The sequence below is a fragment of the Equus caballus genome, chromosome 23 (genome assembly GCF_041296265.1).
Source record: "Equus caballus isolate H_3958 breed thoroughbred chromosome 23, TB-T2T, whole genome shotgun sequence".
Classification (NCBI taxonomy): Eukaryota; Metazoa; Chordata; class Mammalia; order Perissodactyla; family Equidae; genus Equus; species Equus caballus.
In genome coordinates this window covers 16,026,737-16,039,599 of record NC_091706.1, presented here as the reverse complement: position 1 = coordinate 16,039,599, position 12,863 = coordinate 16,026,737, and the positions used below count along the sequence as shown (strand labels likewise).

Here is a 12,863-nt window from a genome sequence, read left to right as displayed (position 1 = left end):
GAAACACCAAACAGGGTTGTGAGTAAGTGGGACATGGGAAGGAGAAAGCCACGCAAACGTGTGCTCCATGGAAAGTTCCTCTGGTTCAGTCCTGTCAGGGAGCTCTAGTTGTCCTAGTCAGGGACAAGGGAGCTTGAGAATTTACCCACACACCTGTCAGTTAAGGACTGCCCGTAGGAGGCTGTAAATTCCTAGGCATCCTCAGTGTTGGTTACATTTCCCTTCTCCTTCATGATAAAAGCGGAAGTCCTTATAATTGAGCCTACAAAGCCACATATGCTCTAGTCTAGACCCCTGTCCTGGTACCTCTATAACCTCATCTCTTACTGCTCTCCTCTCACCTACTCTGCTTCAGCCATAGTGGCCTCTTTGCTGTTCTTGGAACATACAGGTTCTGTCTCACCCTGTGGCCTTTACACAGGATTGGGGGCTAAGGGCATTTTCCTCAAAACTCCCCAGGGCTGACCCCCTTACTGCCTTCAAGTCTGTTTAACGTCACCTCAGTGAGGGTTACCCTGCTCAGTCTATTTGAAAAGTGTAAACTTTTCGCCCACCTCAGCCGACCCCCAACCAGCCAGCAGTCCGTTTCTCTCTCCTATAACAATTAGCTTCTTACATACTGTGTAATTTGCTTCTTCATTATGTCTCTGTATACTATGTAATTCTTCACTATATTTATTTTCTATTTCTCTCCCCTCTCCCACATTAGGATATAACCTCCATGAGGTCGAGGGCGCATAGTTTTGGCTACTTTGTTCACTGATGTAGTGTAGGTGCTAGAACATTGTCTGGCACACAGTAAATCTTTGTTGAATGAGTGAATAAACAGATGGAAGCTGGACGGTTAAAATCGTTTAAGATGAGACTCAAGAGAGTCTTGAATGCTTTGGTAAGGTTTGGTCTTTATTTTATGATCAGTGAGGAACTGCTCAAGTTTTTAGGAGGGAATTGGCATTGTAGAACGTGTGTTTGTTAATAGGATGCAAACTGGTAGTGATAATGGAGGCAAAGTGTTTAGTTAGGCTGATTCAGTAGTACCAGTGAGAGATGAGGAAGGATTCAACTCTGGGAATAGAAAAGAGAAACATTTTAGTAGTAAAATTAATAGGAAGTGACAACTGATTCAATAGGGGAAGGAAAGGGAAAAGAAGGTAACTAAGTTGCTTAAAAAAAAAACCCAGAAGCTGATTATATAAGTAATACATGGTCACACTTCAAATTTAAACAATGCAGAAAAATTGTGAAAGATAGTAAAAATCATCTGAAACCTTACCTTTGAGATAACTACATTTTGATGACAATCACCATAGATATCTTTGTATATAGGGATAATATATATGACTTTATATAAATGGGATCACATTAAACAGGCTCTTTTTGTTTTGAACTTTTAATTATTTTTTGTGGATTTCTTTTAAATTTAAAAATTTATTTTTTATTAAAAAAATTCTTTATCTTTTTTCCACTCAAAGATACATCATGACTTTGTCTTGAATTACCTGATGGAGATCTAATTAATTCTTTCTAATGGCTGCCAAATACAGTCCTGCGTCACTTAATGACAGAGATATGGTCTGAGAAATGTGTTGTTAGTCTTGTGCAAACATCAATAGAGTGTACTGAAGAGGAACAAAATTTACCACCCCAAAATGTGTCTCTGTAACATGAGCGTTATTTTAGGCTGATTGTTTTTTAAGAAACAAAGACTCAAAGTTGTTATTGTTACCTCCACCTTAACTGCCTAAAACAATAAAGGAAAAAACCTGTCTCAGGAAGCGAGCTATCACCTTGGCATAACATGACCAAGGTGGCAGACAGGGAGGAACCTTGAAAAGACTGTTGGGCCTCCCTCTGTGTTCTTCTGTTTCTGTGTGGCCAAACACTTGTTTTCCAACATTTGCTCCTTTTCACCTACCTGTGAGTTGCCTGCCTTCCCTTTAAAGTCCCTGACTCTCCCCACCCCCAGCATCTTTTGTCTTTGGCTGAGGATGATATTTAAAGTGAGGGCTTTGACAGTTTGGGCCGAGTCATTCGGTTTTTCTGGGTTTCTCCCATGTAAATGTGTTATTAAACTTTTGTTTTTCTCCTATCAGTCTGTCTCATGTCAATTTAATTCTTAGACTAGCCAGAAAAACCTAGAAGGGTAGAGTGAAATTTCTTCCTCCCCTACAGTACTCATACAAACCTAGATGGTAGAGTCTACTTCACTCCTAGGCCATATGGTACTGATCTTATGGGACCACTGTCATATGCGCAGTCTGTCATTGACTGAAATGTTATTATGCAGTACATGATTGTATTTCATAAGATGAGTGTATTCTACGGAGTAGTGTTACTGGATGGAGGGGCATGTCTAGTTTTAATTCTCATATTTCCAGGTTGCATTCTAAAAGATTATAATAATTTCTGTTTCTACTAGCAATGTAGGAGAGTATGCTTTCCCTGGCCCCTGACCAGCAGTAGGCGTTACTTTTAATTTTTTCCACTGTGTTGAGTTGAGTGGGAAGTGCTATCTCATTGTTATTTTAATTTGAGCACTTAATAGAATATTTATTGGACCTTTAGAAGTTTTTTTTTTTTTGAGGAAGATTAGCCCTGAGCTAACTGCTGCCAAACCTCCTCTTTTTGCTAAGGAAGACTGGCCCTGAGCTATCATCCATGCCCATCTTCCTCAACTTTATATATGGGATGCCTACCACACCATGGCTTGTCATGCGGTGCCATGTCTGCACCCAGGATCCGAACTGGTGAATCCCAGGCCACCAAAGCAGAACGTGCGCACTTAACCGCTGCACCACGGGGCTGGCCCCTAGAATTTTTGTGAATTGCTTATTTATATCCTTTGCCCATTGACTTTTATTAAGTGATTTACTTATTTTTTGAAAAATTTGTAAGAACTCCTTGTACATTGTGAGAGAGTAATCCTATCTGTGATGGGCATTGCACATATTTTTTTCCTTAATCTTTCTTTTACCACATTAAAATTTTTGCTTTCTATATAATAGTTTTTGCTGTTTTCTTTTTTTTTGTCCCGTATAACTTTTAGTTTTCTTGTTTGAGGTAAGTAATTTTGCCCAGCCCATGGATTGTGCCTTTAGTCATTTAAATCTTCTTCCAAAGATTTTTCTGGTTTTATTCTGTACATTTAAGATTTTAGTCCTTCTGAATTCTTTTCCTATAAATGGTATAAAGAGAGAAATTCAACTTGATTTCATTCTAGATAGATAGCTGGTTGTGTGGTCACCACTTATAGGATAAACTCATTTCCCGTTGGATTAAAAGGCCATCTTTATTTTACTTAAAAATTCCTTAGGTATTGGGATTTATTTCAGTTCCAATGGTAACATTTTTTTGTATTGTTGTCAAGGCTTTGTCTTAAGTTTTACTCTCTGTTAAGTCATGTCCTCCTGCACCATCCTTGTTCAGCATTTTCTTAACTCTTCTCTGGTTAGCCCCTTATCAGATTTGTGGCTTGCAAATATTTTCTCCCATTCCGTAGGTTGCCTTTTCATTTTATTGATGGTTTCTTTTGCTGAGGAGAAGCTTTTTAGTTTGATGTAGTCCCACTTGTATTTTTTTGTTTGTTTGCTTTTGGTGTCAAGTCCAAAAAATCATTGCCAACACCAGTGTCAGGGAGCTTGCTCCCTGTGTTTTATTCTGGGAATTGTATTGTTTCAAGTCTTAGGTTCAAGTCTTTAATCCATTTTTAGTTAATTTTTGTGTACGCTGTAAGATAAGGGTCCAGTTTCATTCTTTTACATGTGGCTGTCCAGGTTTTCCTACATCATTTATTGAAGAGACTATCCTTTCCCCTTTATTATTTTTTTTGTCTCCTTTGTTGAAAATTAATTGACCATATATGCATGGGTTTTTATCTGGGCTTTCTATTCTGTTCCATTGATCTATGTGTCTGTTTTTATGCCAGTACCATATTGTTTTGTATAGCTTTGTAGTATAGTTTGAAATCAGGAAATGTGATAACCCCTAGCTTTGTTCTTCTTTCTCAAAATTGCTTTGGCTATTGGAGGTCTTTTGTGGTTCCCTATAAATTTTAGGATTTTTTTTTTCTATTTATCTGAGAAATGCTAATTGAATTTTGATAAGAGTTGAATTGAATCTGTAGATTGCTTTGGGTAGTATGGACATTTTAGCAGTATTCTTCCAGTTCATGAGCATAGAGTATCTTTCTGTTTATTTGTGTCTTCTTCAGTTTCTTTCGACAATGTCTCATAGTTTTCTGAGTACAGATCCTTCACCTTAGTTAAATTTATTTCTAGGTATTTTATTATTTTCGATGGTATTGTAAATAGGATTGTTAATTTCTCCTTCTAGTAATTCATTGTTAGTGTATAGAAATGCAATAGGTTTTTGTGTATTGATTTTGTATACTGCAACTTTACTGAATTTGTTTATTAGTTCTAACAGTTTTTTGGTGGAATCCTTAGGGTTTTCTAGACATAATATGTCATCTGCAAATAGAGACAATTAAAATTATTTTAAAATTTTTATGATTAAATATATTAAATATATTCAGATGTATAAGCTGACAGGCACCTGTACTACTATCCATTTCAAGCAAGATTTTTATTAATTAATTTCATTTTTGTAAATTCTCCTGCTAAGAGAATTAATGAAATTTTATAAATACTGAATATATATTAATAAGAATAAATTTTATTAACTCCCTTATTTAATAAATATAATAAATTAGTACTTGCTATGGCCAGGCACCTTTCTGAGTTCTAGAGAAGAGAAGGGCACATCTGTTGACAAAGAGCTTATCTTGCAATAGGAGAGACTAAACAGTAGACAAATACATAGTGTCAGGTCATGATAAGTACTACATAGAAAGAGAAAGTAGGATAAAGAGATTGATGGTTCTCTTAGTTGTGATAGTTATGGACAGCCTCTTGGAAGTGGTGACACTTGTGAGTGAACTGAGGGAGTGAGCCATGCAAAATCAGGGGGTGGAGCTTCCTGGCAGTCAACAACAACTGATAGGTCCCAGAGTAGGGCTGAGCTTAGGGATCAAGGAGCAGCTAATTATAACGAATTTCATTATTAGAGATCAATCTAAACCAGCAATTCTCAAACTTTTTTGTCTTAGGGCCCTTTTACATTCTTAAAAGATATTAAGGACCCAAATAGCTTTTGTTTATATAGGTCCTATGTATTAATAACTACTATTTTAGAAATTAAAACAGTACTTTAAAAATATTTGTTCTTTAAAAAATAACAGTAAACCCATTACATTTTAACATAAATAACATTTTTATGGAAAATACCTGTATGTTTTTAAGAAAAATTAGTGAGCAAAGTGGCATTATTTTACATTTTTGCAGATCTCTTTCATGTCTGTCTTAATAGGTGACAGCTGGATTACTTTAACCTGCTTCTGCTTTCAGTCTCTTGTAATATTACATGCCATGTGGCCTCTGGAAATTCCAACTGTACACTTGTGAGAGAATGAGTGCAAAAAGCAAATAACACCTTAATATTATTATGAAAATAGTTTTGGCCTTATGTTCTTCCCTGAGAGTGTCTCAAGGAGACCCTCTCACCACCACCAGGAGAATGTAGGCCACATTTTGAGAACTACTGACTACAATTTCAAATCCTCCTCACCCATCCTTTCCTCTTAATCTGGTCCTAGAGATGACTACTACATTGCAGTTTATGTGTATCACTCTTGTGAATGCTAATACACTTTACCCAAATATGTGTGTCCATATACAATACATTAGTTTTTTTTTAATTTCACATAAATATTGTCACGTAGTATACATCCTTTTCCAACCTTTTTTCATTCAGCATTAGGATTTTGAAATTCACCAAGTTGATCCATGCAAACTTATTTTATTCATTAAAATCCACTGTAGTTTATTTTGCCGGTTTTCTGCAATTGGACATTTAAATTGTTTCTGATTTATTGCTGTTGAAATCAGTCGTGTAGTGAACATCTTTGAATTTATCTCCTTGTGCACACAGACTATATACTTAGAAATAGAATTCATTGCTGATCATAGGGCATGTGCGCCTTCAAGTTTAATAGTTTTGCCAAATTGCTTTCCAAAATAATTGAACCAGTTTGTATGCCAGCTAACAGTGTGTAAGGATTCCTGTTTATCCATAGTCTAGGCTTTGGCATTATCAGACTTTTTAATTTTTGATGGTCTGGTGTATGTGAAATAGCGTCTACATCCTCTTAGTTTGCATTTTGCCTTTTCTGTTTAACAATCCTCCTTCACCACTTAGATTACACATTGTCACTCATTATTATCCATTTAGATTTAACAACTGTTGGTCCTCATTATGTGCAGATTCTGTATTTGCAAATTTGCCTACTCGCTAAAGTGTATTTGTAACCCTCAGATCCCTTGCTCTGCTCTTGCTGTTTTTATGGATGTATGCAAAGCCACAAAAAATGTGAGATGCTCAACGCTGAGGTCACACAAGGCAACTCTCTGCCTTGTTGTTTCAGCCCTTGTACTAGAAACAACCCTATCCAGATGCCACGTTTTTGTGCTTTTTATTGGTGATTTTGTAGTTTAAAACAGCCTCTAACTGTAGAGATGGACTGTCTAGTGTTAGCACAAGAAGTGTTCCCTAGCACAGGGAGAATATGTGTGTTAGGTAAGCTTTATCGGGTGTGAGTTGAATGCTAATGAATCAACAATAGATATTATATATGGTGTCTCTAAACAGAAATACACATAAAACAAGGTTATGTATTGACCAGGTGATGGAAATGTTGTGACCAGAGGCTGACAGGAACCTAACCCTGTACTTTCCCCAGCTGCAGTTTCAGTGCTCACTAATTAAGTGTCCGTGGCAGCTTTCTGGAACAGAACTATCAAAAATACCGAAAATTGACTGTGTGTATAGCATAGGTCATTGCGTGGTATCCTGTAAATGTTACTCCACCGTTTTTAAAATTCCATGTTACAGATAACTGATTCTTCTTTTCCTTTGTAAGTGATTTGACACTTTCTCCTGGAGGATTTTAGAGTTTCTCCTTGTTTTAGGAGGTTAAGAGTTTTACAAGAATGTTCATGTGTGATTTTCAACTAGTCCTATCTGGAACTCTGTCATTAAAGCCTCAGGTCTTCCAAATCAGATCATTTTCCCTATATTCTTATTAGTTAATTGCCTCACTTTTGTCTTTTTTTTTGGTTGGTCCTTCTCCCTGTTCCTCATGACATTTATCTCTTATTTTTACTGTAAGAATATTCCTCCTTTTGCTCTTCAAGGCTACTAGTGAGCATTTCTCATCTGAATTTCTAAATTTGAAATCATAATTTTCAGATCCAGAAACGTTTTTTTTTATTATTGCTTTATTTTAGTCTCCTTAAGTAATTTTCTCACTTTGGAGTTAAAGTTGTAACAAACCTTCCAGTGCTTCTCTCTCACCACCATTTGTTCTGGGTGTTCCGCATTTTTTTCTCCTGGCTGCTGCATGCATTGTGACTCTCTCTTGCATGATCATGGCTCTGTGTGTCTCTGAGGCTCTGGTCAGATTGCTCAGTTACGGCAAACACTTAGGAGGAGCGTGTTGTCAGCTCCTGTCAGTGCTCCAGGAGGAAGTCTCTGCTGCTTCCCATCTCCTTAGGTGCAAAGGCTGCTGTCCTCCTGCCTCAAGGATAGAAAAAAAATCTTCCCATCCATTCAGCCCTTGTGTTTGCTCCAGGGCCGGGCAGGTAGATCCTCCCAGATTGCTTAGGAAGGCTTTACTCAAGAAGTAATCTGTTAACTGAGATAAGGAACACCACAGGGAAACCAGGTTGTGAGGATAGAAAATGAGGTGCCAGAGGGATGTATATGCGATGATTCTGGCCAGTGGTTGGGAATGTAGATACATCTTGAAAAAATTAGAATTGTCTTTAGTATTTTCTTTGTAATTACTATTATGTGTACAGACCACGAGGGTATCACTTATAGGAAAAATGATATTGGAATAGGGTCAGGAAAAAGTAGAGCTTTAGAATTTTCTTTCTCATTAATTTGATCTTATTGTATCCGACTCTAATTGTCCAAATAGAGAACGAAAGGAATTGGAAGTATAAGACATTTATTGTGTGAAAAACACAGTAATAGTGAAATATTTCTTAATCTAATGCTAGCACTCTTCAACTTAGTAATAATATATTTGGTTCCATTTTCTCTTTGTTCCACCTTCCCTGTGTGTTGGTAGCACCTACAGTAATCACTGCTTCTTTTGGTAGGCCAAATAGTTTGATTTTAATAACGTGAATATTGTCTTACAGATGCTGCCTATATAATAATCACCAGGCTAAGGACTGTATTGACTCCTTTGTTACTCACTGTGTTCGGGTAAGAACTACAATTTGGATCATTGTGATGGGTACTTTAAAAATGGTGGGCTGTAATTCCTTCAGTAGCATTAATTTGTTCTGTTTTTTCATCTAACATTTCTTATGATTTTCACTGAATATAGGAAATTTCTGTCTCCTCTTACACTCAAGTGGATAGCTGCATAATCTATAGTCTCCTAGCAAGTTGTTAGACACTGAGGAACCTTTTGATGAGCTCTCACTATAGCCCTCAGGGGCCACAGAAACAGGATAAGTTATGAACCCCCATCTGGGAAAACAGCAGTCATCACATTTTTTTGTAAACAGACCCCAAAACTTGACTTATTTTTGACCTTATAAACAAAGAATATGTGTAACACCCCCAAGCACTTAACTTTATACTAACTTCATGAACAGGATTGTAGTAAAATTAAAATTATTAATTGAGATGAGATCACAAACTTTGTTCAAATCACAAATAATTAAGAAAAAATACAAACCTTGTAGTGGATTAAATTAATTATAAATCATTCTTACTTAATTTTAAGTTCTTCATAGACAGCTCTTTGGGGTCTAATTCCAGTTAGTACATATATATTTAGAAGGCAACATGATATAGTGAAAGGAAAATCAATAAAAGACTAGATTTTATTTTTATCACTAGCATTTTATCATTATCAGGCATATCCCTTTACTTTTCTATAATCTTCCCAGTCTTTAAAAAGTGAAATGTTAGTACTACCTCTGTACCTCTTATAGCCTGGTTATTGATCAAATGAGATAGTATCTGTCAAAGTCTACAAATGTGAAACAGTATTATCCTTAAAGAATCTTAAAATTCTTCTTAAATCAGAGTATCTTATCATTCATGTCTGTTGTCTGATTAGTGTAATGTTATATTTTATATGTGAAATGTTATATTTTATGTGAGAATACTGTATAAGTAGAGTAGAAATAGAAGAACCTCAGTCAGAGTTTATAGGTATTTGCCATTATTAAGCCTTATAATTATTAGGCATTCTGGTATGTTTAAAGCAGCACAGAAATGTCAGCCATAAACACTGGCTTTTGGCTTGACATAAACAGAAAAGGAACTGTCCTCCTGAAATTGCAGAAAGATATCTAAAGACTGAAGGAAGATATTTTTGTCATGGAACCAAGTTTCATAATCAGCCACTTTCCTCTGGCTATTGATAAATTCTGGTGTTGAGTTCCTTAAAAAGAAATAACTATGTAAAAAAATATACATAGGCATGATTCTTATGTACACAGCAGTTTTTTTCCCCTTAAAACCAGATTTTGAAAACTTGTAATGTTAATTTTCTTTAGTATCAGGAAATTTCATATTGATGGTTAACAAACTGTATGTGTATTGCAGCCATTCTGTAGTCTTATTCAGATCCATGGACATAACAGGGCTCGACAGAGAGATAAGCTCGGTCATATTCTTGAAGAATTTGCCACCTTGCAGGATGAGGTAAGAGCCAACCGGTTGCCCTCCCTTCTAAAATTCAGCAATTCAGGTACCTTGACCAGATTTGTAAAAACATTTCTTTGGAACAATTTTTTGTTTCATGACTAATTTCATTTCAATTCAAACAGTATTTCATTTCAATGACTATTTCATTTTTCAGTATTGTGAATTTCCTCTTCACTTAAAATGTGACGGTTACATAGACTAAAGAAAGGGTTTATGGAAAGAGAACAATAATCCAACCTGGGGAATATCTTAAATTATTTTTTTGATAATCAAGATAAGTTGTAATATGTGTAGAACTGTAGTTTTGTAGCAAGTTCACATTACAATAAAAATATAGTAATCTTAAAGTAATTTGTGAGCAGCAGCAGGATTAATTGATAATATGACTAAAGATTTGAAGTCAGTTGTTTGTGTTTTGGTCCTGTGAAATGGATGTCTTTTTGGTTTAGGGAGTTTCTAGGTCAATATTATCCATTGTGGAATGAGAAGTTTGAATGTAAACCTACCAAAAATGCGCTTGTGTGAATGAATGAATTCTTGGATGTATGAATTCTTTAGCTGGTGAGATTTACGTTTTCTGGCGCTGTTTTTAGCTGTTTACTTTTTTATAATTCTCTCATTACCTTATAAAGAAAGTTAATGTTACGATATTTTATTGTGATAGGCTGAGAAGGTTGATGCAGCCCTTCACACTATGCTGCTGAAACAGGAACCCCAAAGGCAACATTTGGCCTGTTTAGGTACCTGGGTCCTTTACCATAACCTTCGAATTATGATACAGTATCTTCTAAGTGGCTTTGAATTGGAACTCTACAGCATGCACGAATACTATTACATATATTGGTAAGAGAACAATTTCAGTTAAAATTGGTGGTGGGTGGGATAGGTAAGGTCTGAGAGAGCATCTGGAAGGTAGAGCATAATTTCAGGGTACTTTTTCATTTAGTGTATTTTAACTTGAGTTGTGGGACAAGTGAAAAATATCTTGAAAATTAGAGTTAGTTCATCTTGAACATCTTTAAGTGCCATGACACTGTACAAATATATTTTTTCCAGCCATTTGAATATTTATTTAAAAATTAGTAATAAAAGTGGCTCCAAAGTAAATGGATTAATTGAAGAGCTTTTATCTGTTTCTAGGGAGAAAAAGTAACACGCGTTTTGCCGTGAATTCCATGACACTAGGCTCTAGCTGTGGAATGTACTTAACTGAATTAAAGTTCAAAATTTGGACCACATCTTTCTTCTGAGAAGAAAGTATGGCTAAGATTATCATGGGGAGCATATCTGTTGTAAACTGTGGCCCTGAGGATTTGTCTCAGGAGCTTTGAAGGGCTTGATAAGAGATGATCCTTAGCACAGTGGTTCTTTGCCTTCACTTGGAGATGAGATAAAGAAACCTAGTAATGGGGTACTTGAGAATATTTTAGGTTTGGAAAAGGTGTCACAGGCAGAAAGTAAAGAAAATTGAGAGCTAATGAATTCAGTTATCTTGACGACTCTTCTTAGTCTGGCAAAGTATGGTGGTATTTTAAATAATAATGACCTATTGTTGCCCATCACAAACAACTAAGTTTAGTATATTATGTTAGATCTTAATATAGTTCATCTTTTTAACTCATATTTAAATTACTTAACTTAGTAATTAAGATAGTGTGTCTTCCCTAGAGTCACTGCTGTGAAGGAAGGAAAGTAATGCTCTTCCATGCTGTTGACATGGTTTTGTTATCATGGCTGCTCTTAACAGATAGCTCTTGGCTATGAAAATTGAATTTGAGCATCAATTATAGTAATAGATAATATTATTTGATATATTCTCCAAAATTTATATAGATAACTCTTATCAACTGTGTTATTACAGCTACTTGAGATACATTTTATTATAACTCATAACAGAGACTCCTACACAAACCAGGCATTTTATAGGGGGACATGCTCAAGTTTGTTCTTTCATGGTGTGAGGCAGCTAATTGGAAGCTTTTTGTGCTCTTGATTTCTCAAGACATAATTTTTATATGCTTTTTGGCACAAAGAATTGGCAAATAATAATATTCAGAGAAATACTCCATTAGAAATTTAGAACTTAGAATTAGAAAATACTCCTGTGTACTTGAGAAGATTAATTTCTTTTCTTGTTAAGGAAAGAGATTTTAGTTCCATTTATAAGTGCCCTTGTGGTCTACTTTAATGTTAGTTTTAACTGCTTTTTAATTTCAAAATTACAGATTCGGCTTCTACATTCTCACAAGATAATCATTGTCGTTGTTCATGAATATGATCCCTAAAGCATGTGGACCCTTTTAAAATCAGCAGTAGAAAACAGTGATTCTTAAACTTTAGCATACATCGTAGTCTCTGGAAAGCACGTTAAGACACAGTGTAGTGGCCTCTGTCCGCAGAGTGCCTGCTTTACAAGGTCTAGGGGAGGACCTAATTATTTGCATTTCTAACTGGTTCTTTGGTGGCACTGCTGCTGGGCCAGAGATCCCAACTGAGGACCTGCTTGTGTAGAATATCAGCACGCTGACTCTTCTTAGATAGAATTGTGTATTAATTTTGATAAAGCACTTAATAAAAGCTCTTTGAGATATCTGATGTTTGAGAGGAAAGGCCTGAATCATGCCAGCGAGACCCTTTACTCATCTGTCCTTGAGTTAGGTAGTCTGAAGGTGGAAGGCAGCATTAGTTCCCTATAGAAATCCTCGTTGAGTTAAGATATAGGATAGATTACAGACCCTCAGATTTTGTAGTGTGATAGGGAAAAGAAATTCATTTGTATTCCATAAAAAGATACTATAATAAATGTTTTTCTTAAATTCATTGTCAAGAATTATTTTCCTGACAATGAATTTATATGAATGAAATTATAAATTATATAAAATGAAATTATATGCTTTTTTAAATAAAATAAAAATATATTTTCCAGTTTGCTTTTGCTTCCAGGAAGCATAGTGCTCAGTTTAGCTTTAAAGTATACTACCTAAGTCACTCCAGGTGTGTCTTTTCACTAGTTTTTGTTTTGCTGTAAAATGTTCTTTTTTGTATGTGTTTTAGTATTGTAACCTGCCTTA

The 12,863-nt window shown here is 35.6% G+C and overlaps 1 protein-coding gene across 4 annotated transcripts in view; it reads left to right on the top strand.

Annotated features, from left to right (window-relative positions):
- The window catches only part of NAA35 (N-alpha-acetyltransferase 35, NatC auxiliary subunit), a 96,756-nt gene that overhangs the window by 76,083 nt on the left and 7,810 nt on the right, over positions 1-12,863 (top strand). For all 4 annotated transcript variants that reach the window (XM_023627119.2, XM_023627118.2, XM_023627121.2 and 1 more), the window contains exons 15-17: positions 8,265-8,331; positions 9,691-9,789; positions 10,457-10,635. In XM_023627119.2, the coding sequence (XP_023482887.1) occupies positions 8,265-8,331; positions 9,691-9,789; positions 10,457-10,635 (345 nt within the window). The remainder of the gene's footprint in view (positions 1-8,264; positions 8,332-9,690; positions 9,790-10,456; positions 10,636-12,863) is intronic.